General features: G+C 42.8%; 1 protein-coding gene across 7 annotated transcripts in view; it reads left to right on the forward strand.

Moving 5' to 3' along the window:
- WNK2 (WNK lysine deficient protein kinase 2) overlaps positions 1–16,782 on the forward strand; it is a 191,901-nt gene that overhangs the window by 131,100 nt on the left and 44,019 nt on the right. For 6 of the 7 annotated variants that reach the window (XM_034775135.1, XM_034775134.1, XM_034775131.1 and 3 more), the window contains 8 exons: positions 3,713–3,762; positions 5,657–5,822; positions 5,907–6,023; positions 8,280–8,447; positions 8,653–8,698; positions 10,013–10,126; positions 11,344–12,560; positions 15,616–15,688. In XM_034775135.1, the coding sequence (XP_034631026.1) occupies positions 3,713–3,762; positions 5,657–5,822; positions 5,907–6,023; positions 8,280–8,447; positions 8,653–8,698; positions 10,013–10,126; positions 11,344–12,560; positions 15,616–15,688 (1,951 nt within the window). The remainder of the gene's footprint in view (positions 1–3,712; positions 3,763–5,656; positions 5,823–5,906; positions 6,024–8,279; positions 8,448–8,652; positions 8,699–10,012; positions 10,127–11,343; positions 12,561–15,615; positions 15,689–16,782) is intronic. The other variant, XM_034775132.1, reaches the window with a different exon arrangement.

Genomic DNA, 16,782 nt, shown 5'->3' on the forward strand with positions numbered 1-16,782 from the left:
CTATCCTGAATTTCACTCCATTTCTGATGGTTTAGATTCTTCCAAAATTGGTAAATATTACCATGGCCCTTCTTAGCAGTCATGTAGCCAAGTTATATTTTGCTCTTTTGGTCTTTCTTTGTAACACAATTACATTTTCCTGCCTGCTAATCACTATTTTGGCTTTCCTTTGAATTACCTCACTCAGTTGTTTAACTTTGAGGTTTGACGCTGTTTTACAGAGGTATATATTGCCTTCCCTTCAGTGTTGTAATGCATATTAATCTGCAAAGCAAAGCTGCATTGGCTTTTGGCTGTTGTATCAGATTGCAAACCAATGTCTGACTTACTGTCCACTCCCAACCTGAAATCTCCCTCAGTACCTTTGCTTTCCAGGTTTCTCTCCTGCATGGAGCATTTCTGGTTTGGAGTATCTCTTCCCCTGAAGCAATAGCTTTCATCTTTCCAGGCTCAATCTCTCTTTCTGCCCATGCTTCTAAACTCTTTAGCTGCCAATTTGTATTTCTATTCTCACTGGTATTTGCAGCTTCTTCCCAGTTGGGCACTGAAGAGTCTGAGAATTTCATTAAGGTACAGTTAAGCCCCTTTTCCAGATCATCAGTGCAGATGTTAAATAAGACTGAATGTACAGCCAAACTTTATAGCACCCCGTTGGAGACCACCGCCCATTTTGATAAATTTCCATTGCCCCTTCAAGCAGTTGAAGACCTTAAGGATTTGAAGTGTATGTGTTTCTTGTTAGAGAAATTAGCAACATGGAGACTTGTGGTATTTTCTCCAACCCAGTGCTTTCACACAAGTCCTGGATCTCAAACATTGGCAGCAAATCTGTGTACATGGAATTTCACTTGCAAAAAGACCATCTAAAATCCCAGCTGTATCCAACACCTCCCAGATTCTGGGTGTTTCTCCTCCTGCCCACTTTGGGTCCTGCATACACCCAGAACCAGTATAGACAGTGCTGCTACACCTGCCGTCTCTGTTGGAGGGTCCTATCCCATCCTTGGAGCTATGAAATATGGGTGTGATGTGTATTGCTGTAGTGTAACGTGATGTGAAGTACAAGCTTCTCTGAGAGAACTAAAATGGCAACTAGAGGCCCCTGAGGCACAAGGATATCTCTTCACTTTTTTATCATGTCCTTGGAAACCCCCATGCACTATTTCCCCAACTCCATCCACACACAGCAGCTCTGGATAAACTCCCTGTTCCCATTCTCACTTCATGGGATCAGCTCCCTTGGCCCTCCGTTCCCCACATGACGGAGAAGAGCGGTTTGGAGGGAAGATTTGCATATTGATTCTTGAGGCTTGGAGCCCAATTGAGTGACTGTAAAGGACACCAGATTTGCTTGAACCCTCCCTGCCCTGTACTCTCAACTGGGAAATCCCCATCTTAAAGACATACCTGCCCTTATCACATGGCTCCACTTTTCTCCATGCAGGGCACAGGTTTGTTCCAGTGAGCCTGTGTGCTAGCCCTTGTTGTCCATCTGCTCTGCAAGACAAAGGCACTCCTCATCTAGGTTGAACTATAACCATTGTCCACTGCAGCTGGATTGTTTGAGAGTCCCTGTCCACATAAGGGTCAAATTGTTCCAAGTACCCCTTGATGACTGTGCTGATGTCAGATACTGCAAAATACGTTTGTGACGAGTTCTTAGGTATAACCCTTTGTAAGGAGAGTTTCATATCAGACTCCTATACTGTAATTCAAAACAGTTCATTTCATTATCATTTTGCCATAACACTTCCCTTTGGCATTATCTTTTGTTTGAATCCACATGACAGCGCTCATATCCCTGGCCATTTTGATTTGATCAGCCAAGTAAGATCTTTGTAAAACACTATCAAGTGCATTACTAAAATCTAAATACGTTGTGTCTGTGATCTCATTGTTCATTCATTTTATAATTCTGTTGAGAAAGCAATCAGGTTTGGCTTATAGAACCATGAATAATAGCCAACGTGAGCTTGGTATCCTTTAGAAGCTTACAGATTTTAACTTCACTATGCAGATTCTCTTTCCACTAGAGGGCAGTCATAAAGGAGTCAGGGAACTTGGATATGTCTACACTGAGGGCTGGTCCCCACTTAGTCTGGACTTCGGACTAAGGTACGCAAATTCAGCTACGTTAATAACGTAGCTGAATTCGAAGTACCTTAGTCCGGACTTACCGCGGTCCAGACGCGGCCGGAAGTCTCCCCCCGTCGACGCCGCGTACTCCTCTCGGCGAGCTGGAGTACCGGCGCCGACTGTGAGCACTTCCGGGATCGATCCGGGATCGATTTATCGCGTCTTAACCAGACGCGATAAATCGATCCCAGAACATCGATGGCGTGCCGCCGGACCAGCCGGTAAGTGAAGACTAGGCCTGAGTCCAAGCCCCCGTCTGTCCACACACATATCAATCTGACTCAGGTCAGCAAGCACTCATGACCCGGATCATAGGACCCTGTGAGGGAGGTGGATCAGAGCCCAATCCTGCTGTGACTTGAGTCCAAGCCCTATCATTTTGCACTATGGATGCAAACCCAAGTCAGAAAGTCTGCATAGTGCCATATGGATGTGTTAGCCCGGCTATGAGGCCCAGGTCCAGCAATTGTAAACCAGGTTTACAATGCAGTGTGGACTCTCAATGCAGACTTGGAAACACCAAATCTGCAAGCCTGGGGTCCACAGATCCAGGCTTACTGTGCAGACATACCATTAGAGTCATAGAGTTTAAACCCAAAAGGGACAATTGGATCATCTGGTTTGAGTTGATTCCTGAACATGTGGCTACACTAGGATTTTTGGTTAAAATGTCTTGCTGTTGCTACCACCAGTTTATCTCCGTTGGTGGGAGTGCCAGAAGGCTCCAGCAACCATTGGTGCTTGAAGCATCATCTCCTCTAATTCCGCTCAGAATAGGCCTACAGCACATCATACGTAGAGCCCTGGTGACAGGTGGCACGGTATCTTTACTAGCACTGCCACTGTGGAGCTGAAGCAATGATAGCAACAGTGGGGAACTGTTTTTAAAGGAAAATCTATCTGTTGTGGAGAAGGCAGAAGAGGGTGGTAGGCAGCCCAGTATGTCAGTGTTTCTTTTCTCCTTTATTCCAAATTCATTATGCACTTTTCAAGAATAAGCAAAACATACTGGAAATATTAAATGTTGCTGCTGTATGCATTTCTTTACTGTGGGATACTGCAAAAAAATAACAAGGTTAGGTCAAATTTTGGATCCATTTAAATAAGATCAGGTAGGTAATGACATATGGATTCCAAATTTACTAACACTGTTCTATTGCTGTGAGCTCTTTTTAAACTGCTGATTTATGTAAGATCTTCTCTGTTTTCTGCTTTTCTGCTGTTGAGTGAGCAATGGGAGAACTAAATTATTAACAAGCTGTATTCCAAAAGTGGGCTTTAATATCAGGACTTGTGTACAAACAGCCATGTTGGCTTGTGCTCCAAAAGAAATGCTAGCGACAAAAGCAACTTTAGATAGAAAAGAACAATTTAGTGGCATTCCCAGGTCTGAGAATGAGTTAAACAAAATGGTGTGGGATTAAAATCTTATTTTCAGAAAATATCCTTCTAAATGCCCCAAAACTGCTCTATCAAAAATCTTGATCTACGTAGTGTCTTGTTTCTTCATCTGCAAATACAATATATTAAATGTTGTCTGATGTCTCTATTTAAATTACTTCTTTTTATATTTTAGGAGCATGCAATACAGGAAAAACAGCAGACACTAACACTGAGCTGTGAAAGGTATCCTTACAATCTCTCTAACGTAAAAAAATTTATTTCTGGAAACTTTCTTTCTCCCCCTTCACAAGCCTGAGCCTGAAGCTTGGGTGGGGCAGGTGTAGGGTGGGAGTGTTAGGACATGGACAGATTGGAGGTAGTAAGTGATAGGTCTGGGGAAAGTAACAAGTTGCATACATGAAGTTTAGCTATTTGGGTTGGTCTATCTTATTTGAATAGACTGTAAGTTCCTTGGAGCAGGGACTCTGTCTTAGGCCTGGTCTACGCACAACTGTGGTGCTCCTTAACGATTTTGATTATGTGTATGATTTTTTTTCTCTATCAAAATAGGTAAAGTGGCACAATCCCTAGTGTGGGTGCAGTTATACTGGTATAAAGGTGCCTTACACCACTAGAGGTTATTCCCGTTTCCACCCAGCAAGAGCTAATACCAGTGTCAAGCACCACTGTACTGATATAACTGCATTCATGCTAGGGGTGGACTGTCCTGCTTTACCTATACCAGTATAGCAAAAATTCTATCAATTTAATGTATAGCCCAGGCCAGTTCTGTCTTTAGCATGGTTAGCACAATCCAGGTTTCAGCCTTAAAGTACTACCATAATACTACTGCTATTTGGCTGACTGCCATAATTAATGTTTTAATATCCAATCTTTTATGTCTATGAGCCTCAGGGAGGACCCAAACTTATGGGGTTGACATTTGTCTTTACCTTCAAACTCTTGTATTTTTAGGATTTGCAAAATGCAAGTTTGTAAATGTATTTTTGTTCTGTAACTTAAATTCGTGTCTCTGTTTCACCCCAAGACTGATTTGACTTAACCAGAACACATTTTCTAGATAAGGAGAATACCCCTGTGTATTCAGGGTTGAACATTTTCCTTTGCCCCCATTTCTACCTCACCAAAAGGCAGGTTGACACAAGTAGATACAGGCCGAGAGCTATAAAACTGCACCTGACTTGCAAGGAGTTTTCTGCTTTACAGGCTAAATGCCATTGGAAAAACCATGAAGGCCCTAGGGAAAGAAAATAAACTCAGTCTTCCCTTCATGCAGGAAAAGTAGTGTTTTTAAGGCTTCAGGACACTAACTCTGTGTCTGGTGGTTTTGTGGCACTCTTCATTCTTTTCAGTGTTTCATGGAAAGTGGAATTTACCTTTTCCAGGCTCCAGTAACTTTCAGACCTATAATTCTTGGATATAATTGAATTACGCAAAGTGAGTTCACTCATCCCTAGTGAGTATGCTATTCTACAGTCTCTTATAGGAAAGGACTCCAAATATTTAGTGATTAATCTCTCTCAAATTTTGTTTTGCCTCGTTAGCTATGATATTTGAAAAACTAATTTTCCTAGCCGTGGCAACATTAAAAGCTGCTTGCATCAGAACACATCCAAAGGCAATACCCTCAGGTCCTCTCTCCACATTAGAGTTTTGTTGCACCTTCATAGATTAAGAACAAGTGCCTGTTAATAAAATGGCCCACAGCTGCAGAAGTTGTATTCTGTATCATATGTCACTCTCCAGTGTGACCCTTTCCCTGCACCACTGACTGACATAAGGTGATGGTTTCTAGAGAAGGCCACATATGTACCTTCGCCACTAGAGAATAGAACCTGAAGAAGGGTAAGAAAATAAGTTTGGGGGACCCTTGCAGTTCAAAGACAGATTGTAAGCTATTCTGAGTAGAAATTAAGGCCCTGATTTCATTGTGCAAGGGACATCATGTGTTTTCTTATGCTCATGCTTAAGGACCTTGCTGAATTGGGGCCAGCCATGCTGCTCTCAAAAGTGTTACTACAAAGCAGATCCCCTGTTTTCCTGTAGTCACTGTTTTTCTTCTTCTCTTTCCACATCCACATCCCTTGTGGGTATTTTTTCCTTCCCTGTTATAAAGCTACATGAGTCCCGATGTTGCTTCAGGTAAAGAGATGAGTGACAGCTTTGAAGGAGTGGTTGGAAGTGGAAAGCAAGAAGGGAAGCCTTCAAAGAAACATAAGAAATCTACACGCATTCGATCACGCCAGGAGAAGTCGAGCAGACCAAAGCTGACCATTCTAAATGCAAGTACAACCTCTTTGTCCAGGGCTGAACTTCTGTTCTTGGACATGCCAGAAATAATGATCAATGTTACTCTTTTCTTATAGGTGTGTAACACAGGGGATAAGATGGTGGAATGTCAGCTGGAAACACACAATCACAAAATGGTGACTTTTAAATTTGATTTAGATGGTGATGCGCCAGAAGAAATTGCTACTTACATGGTAAGACCTTATTTGCGAAGGAACTTTCAAAAGACATTTAAAATTTTGAGTTGCATAAACTATATGTATATTACACATGCACACAATGTGTTAAAAGAACATTATTGAGATTGCAAAGTTAAGCATTCAAAAGCTAGCGAATGCGAAAATTAAGATTGCTATGAAAAAAATATGAGATCATGTAATTAAAGCCTGTGTCGTAATGCATTATGCATGTGGCACAGGCAGCCTTAATTCTGCATTTCCTAACTGCTGAGGGCTTGACTTTGCAACCTTAATAATGTTCTTTTAACATAGTTTGTGTAATTTCCTAGGTTTTAAAAAGTGCAAACTGAAAAAAACAGTTCCGTCACGTGGCATCATATTGACACCCACATGGGTCATCAGCAGGGTTTACATCTTTAGATCAACCACACAGACCTTTGCCACTTGATCTACCAGAGTAACTGATAGCAGTAGTAGGTTGTCATCCTCTCTGTGGCTCGACACTAGAGAGATATGAGAGAGACATTTTGCCAGTGGGTTTCACAGATATTTGCTAGCAGCAGAAGAAGGCTGGGACTCTGGAATCTTGGGTTCTAGTCCACGCTCTCGAAGGGAGTGTGCTCTAATGGGCACAGACTTTTCTGACTTGAATCCTCTCCAATCTGACCTTATCGCAATCCTGGCCATTCCCCCAAACCTGGCTCCTCATCCAAGTCCCAGTCTCCTTGTCCAGAAACCATTGACCATTTTGGCTAAAATTTTCCAAAAGACACCCAGCTTGGAAAATTCAGTCAAATCAGTTAGTTTGGAAAAGCTATAAACACTCAAAGCAGGGTCTTATAAAAGGAAGTGTCATGCAACCTTAACAGGCAGTGCCACCAGCCCTGCTTAGCATCTCAAAAGTAAGCATGACCTTGATTGGCCAGGACACCACAGGAAGAAGGACAAGACCCCAGAAATGCGATGTATACAGGTCACAACTTTCCTTAGTAATACATCTGGGAACTATCAGACAATAACTCGTCCAGCGCAGACTCTCCTTCCTACTTTAATCCAGGTCACCTGAGGGGAGGCTGAGATCAGCCCCTTCGCTTGTTCACCTGTCCCGGCACCACTGCTGGAACCCCAGCGCCCTCTCATTGTAGGAGGATTAAGGGGGTGGGGAAAAGGGGTTGTCACCTTGCTGTGCCAAAGATTAGGAGCCCCAGCTTCTTTAGGAGATGCTTTCTCCTAATCCTCTTCCAGTTCTGGCTTATCAGTGGACCAGACCCCTGTTGAACAATTACCTGCACTGGGTTCCTAACAGCTTGCAACAAAATTTTGCAACCAAACCTACCTGCCCAGTCCCTGGGCCACTGAGAGGAAGGTGAAATACCCCCTCTCCTCCTCCTCCTCCCTCCCTTCTCCCCTCCCCCCGGGCCAGTCTGGCAGTGAGGAAGAATTTCTTCCCAGCTGCAAAAAGGTGGAATGTCAGCTGGAAACACACAATCATGATGCCCCCAGCAAGACCCCCCAAACCTGGTCCTGCTCTCATCCCAGAGAGGGCAGATGGGGAGGATGGTGCCCCAGGAGGGAGAAGGGCTTATAAGCCATCTCTTGGATGCATAGGAACCAAGAGGCTTATGCTGCACCCTGTGCAACCAATCCGCCCCAGCGCCCTGCTCCTCAAGTCCACAAGCAGGGGTGGTGGGGGTGCCATCCTTAAAAGGGCCAAGAGTTTTCACTCCCATGCTAGCCCGAACAAAACCTCCCCATTTCTGAGGTTGCACAGTTTGGGGAACACGTCATTCCTGTACTAGGTTCTGGTTTTGTTCTAGATCACAGGTGCAGTGAGCCTGATTTTTCAGAGAGGGCTGAGCTTCCAGAGTCCCAAATGAAATCCATGGGAGCTTTGGGCATTAAGCACACTTGAAAGCTAGGCTCTGTGTTTTGTAGGTGTGGGACTCTGGGCGGCTTTTTTATGTCTATTTACTGTAACAAAGCCTTTCTTTTGGGGGGATGAGAAACAAGATGATGCGTCTTACACACAGAAGCAAGGTGATCACTTTGCATCAAACCCACCAGGCCCAGAGAACGACTAATTTTTGTGAGAGAGGGGTGATTCAGTTTGGCCAGAGGCCAAATAAGAATACTGTCTCTTTAGGGTCTAGTTCCCATGTAGAATGATACACGTGCTCTCTGTACACAGATGCAAACTTCCAGCTAGTTAAGTCCACACAATGAGTACTGAGCTACAGCCATTAGTGGTTTATCTTAATGTGCTCTTTACAGGTAGAGAAGGAATTCATATTGCAGACTGAGAAAGAGACATTCATTGAACAAATGAAAGATATTATTGATAAAGCAGAAGATATGCTCAGTGAAGATACAGAAGGAGAACGAAGTTCTGATCAGGGAACAAGTCCCCAGCAAGATGCGTCTAGACTAGAAATGAATGAAGTAAGAATCTTGTGTGTCGGGTCCTTTTTTAAAAAATAAATGGGGGTTTCTTGATATCAAATCTGATTTTTTTTCTTAATCTAGTTACTGTATTTTAAGTTTGTGTTACAGCCTCTGCTCAACTAAGATTTGCAACATAAATATTCCTTAGAAAAATGTTCCTGCATTAGTGCTTGATTAAAAACATATTTTTTGTTTTAAACAGGAGAATCGGCAATCTCAAGTGAAGACACCCATGTATCAGCAGAATGGTAAAAGTGCTTTTGAATACAAATTGAATCTCGAACTATCAGGCAATGAATAGGTAATATTAGACTGTCCAGAAGTTTAGCAGTCTCAAATAACTCCACCGGTCACAGATGACTGGAATATGTCCTGAAAATATAGGCCTGGTAAAAACCACAGTTGCCGTTAGCAGCCTTGAAGTCCCAAGGCTAAAATAGATTAAACCAGCGTTTGGGTGCATCAGGAATATACAAATTTTACAAACTGGCAATGATCCCCGCTGCCTCCAAACTGAAAGTGGGGTTGAACAGGAAGAGACAAGGCTTTCATAAATGTACTCTCTGTTCTCAACAATAACTACGCTTGCAAAAGGAAGTTAACAGAGATTGGCTCTTAATGTTTGCAGATGCAACTGAATTTGGTAACCAGGAAGTTTCAGCCAACTCTATCTTACCAGTGAGAAGTCTTATTCTTTTGGATATGTTTGGTATATTATCTCTTTCCCAGAGAAAGGGAAGGTATCAGTGTGGGCTTTCATTCCCTCTATAAACTGGAGAAGGGAATAAAACCATATCCTGTTTAAACCTCATTTCCAAGCTGCATTTGGTCATGTGTTGCACACACCTCTATTTGCCAGGCACTTCTCTGAGTTTTTGTGTGTGTGTAAAACCTCTTTGGGGCCACACAACATGCTTCGGTGACTCAAAACAATGGTGTCCCTCCCAAACAATGGTGTACGCAGTCTGCCTGGCTCCTCTTAGATAGTTCACACTTGCTGGCCACTCTTAAAGTATACTCTTCGCGTTTATTGGTTTGTAAATAGAATTTTGAAAACTCTGTAATTTGATACATGTAAATGAGGGAGTAAAAGTTCAGGATGAATGTAGGAGAGCAGTAGTAAAACAACACCACCTATGTAGGAAAATAGATAAAGTAAGTTGCATAAAACATTACCAAAAAACAGTTTTTCTATTACAAAAACCTTCTTTACAGTACAATTAGTTCACTTTAAGCCTAAGCCAAACATCATTTAAATCAAAGAGAGTCGTTCCAGCAACTTCAATGAGCTTTGGATCTGGCTTTGTGTCCCTCTCTAGTACAGTCACTTGAAAGGCAGACTCTTTCCTACCCAAGAAGATCACTTTCTTGCTATGGGAGTCCAGTAAGAGCCATTATTTTTAATCTCTGTGAATACTGTAGAGACTCGTGTCTCTTCCTAAAATGTGGGAGTTTCACATGAAGAATAAGTCTGATTTGGATCCTATCAGCTTCTTAAAGTACTGTATAGAAGCTCCAAAACAAATACGATGTTAACCCTTTATTTTGCTCTTCACAATTAGTTTTACATACTGGAAAAAGGTGGTTTATTATATGCCCTGTTGTGGAAAACCCTACTGAGGAGGTACCAGAATTCTCCCCAGCAGTTCCTCAGAGTAAACAGCCGGAAGGTCCAGGTATTTATGAACTTTAAAGCTTTCATTTATCTTAGGGAACAGGGGTGTGGGCCATCAACTTTGTCTTCTTAGAGGCAGCTCTGTCAGTTCTTCCTATATCCTCCCACGCTTTCATCATGATTGTTTTCTTTTAGCTGCAACGTGGTGGGAGGCAGAGGATGAAGAGTATTGTGTTAGTTGTTGCTTCACAAGCTGACCAGTAAAGGATACCAAAGATGCTAACACTGGCACTGTTAGTTCTCCTTTAATTACTTCCCTGCACCTCAAACTGCTGCAGTCCACAACGCCTGTGTGTGGGTAACTGGATAGGCTAATCTTGCAAAGGAAGTACAATGGCTTGATTTTAGTTGTTAGCAAAGCTGTGTGGCCAAACAAATGCCTGCAATAAGTTTCTTCTTCTAAAAGTTATTCATAAATTACACATGGCGCCAAAATAATCAGCAAAAATGATGCTTGCTTCTGGTTTTGATCTTTGCCATCACCACTCGCTCGGAGGCCACAGCCAAAGAGGGAATCGTTCCAGTGTGTGTCTTCCTCGGCTTAGGGCAGCACTTACCTCAGTTCATCAACCATAGATTTTGGGGGAGCAAGTTGGGGAGCACCACTGCAGTCCAGAATAGCATGGGAGCCTTGCCCCAAAACGTGCTTGAACTTTAAGAACTTTGTACAAGTGAAAAATGAGCCTGCAGTATCAGCCACATAATTTGCAGTCTAAAAAGTCATGTAGGATAGGGACCTTTTTAGTAACTTCAATTTACCACACTGTGAAACAAGATAGTTTATAAATAGTGTATTATTTCTATTAATAGCCAATGGGGTGCAATACACAATACCCATTCAAAATGGATATATCATATCCACCATGAAGAGTTTTTCTGTAGGATCACGCATTTTATGTGAGCATATAGTTTTAAACTAAAATATGGACAGTCTTTTGATTATTTAGAGAAAAGTCCGAGTGTTCTTAAACTCTGTTAAGAGTTCGGCATGTAATTTAAGTTCTATTCATAGCTGTTTATCATAGGCTGCATCCTTTTTACAGCAATATTTTCTGAAGTCTGCAATTTGAATATTGGGTTAGTAGTTTTCTAATAGAAAACATTTAGCAGTTCAGGGCCTGCTGTATTTAAACTTGACTAAGAAATTTTGTGGTTACTTTATATGGTTCACTCTGTATAGCCTGTAAAAGGTGACATTGGTGTTTTTACTCCTTATAGATCCAGAACAGTCCGATGATCAGCAAATGAGCTCTGCGGTGACAGACACACCTAGTGTCTTGTTTTGTCACCAGCTTCCTAGTCAAACAAGTGTATACGACAGCCCCTGTGGAACACCTGCTCCTTTGGCACAAGTTCCTGCTGCAGTGTCTTCAGCTGTTTTACAGACCAAGGCAGAAATTTTAGCTGCAACACTGCCGGGAACTGCTCCATACGTCCCAGAACAGTTTGTTGCTAATGTAGGTCAACCAGAATATCCTCCACTACACCTGGTAATGCCCCGTCAGCCTGATGCTTCTGCCCACAATGCAGCTTCACTAGAGGAGCCTTCCGATGCTCCACTTGCTCCAAAAGCCGCCCTGCAAACGCTGCAGCAGACGGATGAAGACGCTTGTGTTCCCGATGTGGAGATCTCATGTTGTACTGTGAGGCCACCCAGCTCGAGTCTAACAGTTCCTGCACCGGGAGCCGAATTCTGTCCCGTTCCTGCTCTCTCTGATGTCGTCGTCTTGGAACTCCAACCTGGGCTACAAATTCCCCGTGTGTCAGAGGCCAGTCAGCCTGGTGTAATGCAGCATTCCTTGGTGAACCAGCTGCTTCCTGGGGGTGTTGTGTCTGACCCTCTAAATCTGACAGGCTCTCAGCTTCAAAGTCCTCCTCAGCTACCGGGAGCTGTGTCCCAGCAACATATAGTGCTGACCCAGTCCCAGCCTGTCGCCTGCGCTGGCCTTGGCGTCGGTCCGCTGCAGCCACCTTGTGCAGTAGAGTCTGACGGAGAAGGGCCACCCAGAGTTGATTTTGCTGACAACACAATAAAAAGCCTCGATGAGAAGTTGCGCAATTTACTGTACCAAGAGTGTGTTCCTACGTCTGCTGCATCAGCAGGGACACCAGACAGCTTTGTACCTTTAGAGCAGGGTGAGAGCGAGTTAGCTAGCTTACCGCCTTTGAATGAAGAACTAATTCCCACACTTGTATTGGATTTAAGAGAACCAGGCCTTAATGTCCCAGACACCTGCCAGGAAGCTAATGCTGCTCAGGATCAATTTGTGTCACTTATACCTTCTGAAATGCCACCTTACCCTGTATTGGCTAGTCAGGCTATGACTGTGCCTTTTATACCCATAAATCCAGCAGCCATGGAAACGTCTGCCATGCTGAACAAAGCTACAGCCACTGACCACAGCAGAACAGAATTCAGAATCCAAGAGCCAATGGTAGGATATGCAGATACTTCTATCTATAAGCATTTCTATATTGCTTGTTGCCCTGGTAGCTTACTTTCTGTCTGGGTTCCCTGTTTACTGCTTTTGCTTTCAATTTGTCACGTGTATTCTCACTCACACAAGTGTTTCACTATCCATTCATTAGAGAAAACTAAACTTTGCTCTTGGGTTCAAAAATTGGTATAATCCTTCAATTCAGTCTTTTCCTTCTCTTTTTTTTTAAATCCTGTTTCTAAAGTGAGCGGGCTGAGACAGGTGGTAAGTCATGGTGGTTTAAGAATGTTAAATATATTCATAGTGATGTTGATAACTGAGGTTACTCCTTTTTGAGCATTTATCTAAGCCTTGATAGGGGAAAGAGGGTGATGTCTGCCTATTTGGTCTCTGTATATTATTCTCTGTTCCTCATTCATGCATAGAATCATAGAAATGTCAGGCTGGAAGGGACCTCAAGAAGTCAAGTCCAGCGCCCTGCACTGTGGTAGGACCAAATAAACCTAGGCCATCCCTGACAGGGGTTTGTCCAACTTGTTTTTAAAAGCTTCCAATGATGGGGATGCCACAACCTCCCTTGGAAGCCTGTTCCAGAGTTTAACTACCTTATAGTTAGCAAGTTTTTTCTAATATCTAACCTAAATCTCCCTTGCTGCAGATTAAACCCATTACTTCTTGTCCTACCTTCAGTGGACATGGAGAACAATTGGTCATTGACCTCTTTATAACAGCCCTTAGCATATTAGAAGACTATTAGGTCGCCCTGCAGTCGTCTTTTCTCAAGACTAAACATGCCCAGTTTTTTCAGCCTTTCCTCATAGGTCAGGTTTGCTAAACCTTTTGTCATTTTTGTTGATCTCCTCTGAACTCTTTTCCATTTGTCCACATCCTTCCTAAATTGTGGTGCCCAGAATTGGACACAGTGCTCCTGGTGGGGCCTCACCAGTGCCAAATAGAGAGGAACAGTTACCTCCTGTGTCTTTCATACGACTCTCCTGTTAGTACAGCCCCAAACTGGGGGGAGGGATGGCTCAGTGATTTGAGCATTGGCCTGCTAAACTCAGGGTTATGAGTTCAATCCTTGAGGGGGCCACGTAGGGATCTGGGGCAAAAATCAGTACTTGTCCTGCTAGTGAAGGCAGGGGGCTGGACTCGATGACCTTTCAGGGTCCCTTCCAGTTCTAGGAGATGGGATATCTCCATATATTAAATCATATTAGCCTTTTATGAAGCTGCATCACATTGCTGACTCATATTCAGTTTGTGGTCCAGGATAACCCCCAGATTCTTTAGTGCCACCTCAACAGTTCTTCCCCATTTTGTAGTTGGGAAGGAAAAATCCAATTCACAGTGCAGTACTTTGTGCTTGTCTGTACTGAATTTCATCATGTTGAATTCAGACCAATTCTCCAATTTGTCAAGACCATTTTGCATGTATTCATTTAAATTGACTACCTGCCCTCCATCACTTCTGCACACTTCTTTTTCAGCGAATGTAGATACTAGCAATATGGTTGTAACAGAAATGTCAGATTAATAGGTGAACTGGAACTGAAAAGCTATGTATAACTTACTAGAGTCAGGTAAGTTATTGTGCCCCATAAATATCAATGTGCTTAGTATTCATTATCATGCTACTAGCTAAGATAAACATCTTTCCTTGTCTTGCATTATGCCCCTGTGACTAATTCCGTGATTTCTAGCAGACTGCTAAAGTACTTTGGGTCCTAGGCGTGGCTTATAGTGCCATCACTTTAAAAGTGAGGTGACCGCAGGGCACAGAACACAAGATTTGTATGCTTGCTTGCTTGCTTGCTTGCCTGTCAGTTGTGCAACTTTCATTCAAAGTAGTGACATTTGTGTAGAGCATCATAGCTACCTTCTTAAACCAGTCTTAATTTAAACCCCTAATTAAACATATTGTGGGCATTCGCTTTGCTCAAATGTTCCAGCTACTGCTGGAGACTCTATAGCATAAAGCTTATACCGCTTCCAGATGGGATCTTGCCTCCTTTCATAAGCTCAGCAGGGGAAGGCTATGTCACCACTTTGCTGGCAGACTGCTGTGAAAAAGCCTCAGTGCTGCAAGGGGATGGTGATTCCTTCCATAGGCGGTCTGAATTATTAATGATTCAGTGTCCCGACAAGGGACCCTGAGCAAAATGAGATGCAGTCATTCAGATGAGACGCTAAGGCCATGAACTCTCTAGGACAGTGGTTTTCAACATGGGGACCGCAGAGTATGGCTAAGATTTCCAAAGGGGTCCGCAGCTCCATTTGAAATTTTTTAGGGGTCTGCAAATGAAAAAAGGTTGAAAAACACTGCTCTAGAATCATTACCAATACCCTAGCACTTTCTGCTAGGTCAGAGATGCTTAACCTAGTTGGAAAGCAGTACTCTGGAGTTAGTTCTCTTCCCGCAACCAAATATAAAGCTGCCCCCCATGTAATTTTAATTGGATTCACTGTACAAAGTATTAAAACCATGCCATGTTTCAACAGAGAGGTGGTAGCAGTTAAGCAACTGTATGCTGTGTATGTTACTAAACCAGTTTCTAAAGTACTGAAGGCTCATTCTCTATAGAAAGGGTTATAAATAACAATACAGTATTGAGTGCTCCCAATTAGATTGTCTGCCATAGAATAAAACAGATACATAACACATTTGTATTGTAATTTGCTTAACTTTTCATAGAAATTTCATATATATTAGGATGTAATCTGGTTGAAAAAGCACAAGATACTTATTTATAAGTGTGTACTTGAATAGCTAAACTCGGTGCATATTTACAAATGTTCCATACTAGTATATGTTGCAGTCTTCTCCTAAAACCTTCCTCCTCGTTCACCCTCCCTGGAAAAAAATGGTGTGGCTGAAAAAGAAGATGGGTGGCAAATTTCGCTAGGAATGTAAAATACTTATTCCTATATCAAATAACTCTGTGCTAAGATATGCTGTAAATATGAAGCAAGTTCCAGAGACTGTATATCCCTGTTTGTAGGGTTGTTAAACTGAAATTCACTTTTATATTTTGTTTCCTTTTACTTTAAGTTGGGAATGTCCGAAACAACTAGCATCGGTGTCAGCTCCTCAGAAGTGAGAGGTGGGTCAATGAGTAGAAAAGGTAGTTACCAGTGACAGCTAGTTTGAATTGTTAACTTCAATGCTATTTCTGTACTATCCTGTGGGCCTCTTTGCTCACGCACCCTTTTTACTAACTCTCCTTGGGAAACCTTCACAACCGCACCCAGCACAATGGGGACCTGAACCTGGCTTGGACTGCTGGGTGCTGTCACAAAACAAAAAATAAATCTGGCTTTGCCGCCATTTTTGTCAAACTTACAAAAAGCAAACAGTCTCATGGACAGAATTAAACATAATACTGTAAATAAGCAATGCAGGTCTTTCCAGGCGGGTGATGTACAGAGGCCTTCCTGTGAGACTCTGTACTTTTCCCATAGTGTTTTGAAGTTTGCAGTTCACAGGCTGAGCAGAAAGCCAGCCAGATCTCCTTTACCCCACTGGATGGAGTTCTTAAAGACAGCAGGATTTTGGGTGGGCTCCGCAGAGAAGAGTCGGTCCGTAGGGCTCTTGAGGAATCATTGAGGATGACTGTGGAGGCCTATCAAGGCAGGCATACTCCATTCCAACTAAGCTGTTGATAGATTCCATGACACTTTTCACAGCATACTAAAATTGTTCAGAATGTGTAACTAATCTGATTTACCTGTCCAGGAAGATTTTGTCCCCTTTAAGGATGGAGTATTCTGGAGATTTTAGCTCAGTTCCACATGTCCTGCTGCTGTTAGAGTAACACACGGTTCTTCGAGTATGTGTCAGTGTGGATCCCGCTGTAGGTGCACATGCTCCTCATGCATGTGAGACTAGAGGATTTTTTAATTAGTGTCCTTTGGCGCCACGTATGCACCCTGTGCTTTCTCATGCTCCTCTATGAGGGTGTAAAGGGTGGGGTGACCACAACCCTCCCTCAGTACCTTCTCACCACCCATGGCAGCAACATGGAACCAGTGAAGTGTTTGACCCCACCAGTTCTTAGCTTTGACTACATTTTCTACAAAAACTTACCACAAATCTTCACAACTCTTCTGACTCTGACATACGACTGTCATGATATATATCAACCAGTCTGGACTGAGCACTGACAGTTCAATTCCTCCTGTACAGTCCCCTTGCATGCACACACAAACAGAGCTGCTT

Source organism: Trachemys scripta, chromosome 7 (genome assembly GCF_013100865.1).
Source record: "Trachemys scripta elegans isolate TJP31775 chromosome 7, CAS_Tse_1.0, whole genome shotgun sequence".
Taxonomy (NCBI): domain Eukaryota; kingdom Metazoa; phylum Chordata; order Testudines; family Emydidae; genus Trachemys; species Trachemys scripta.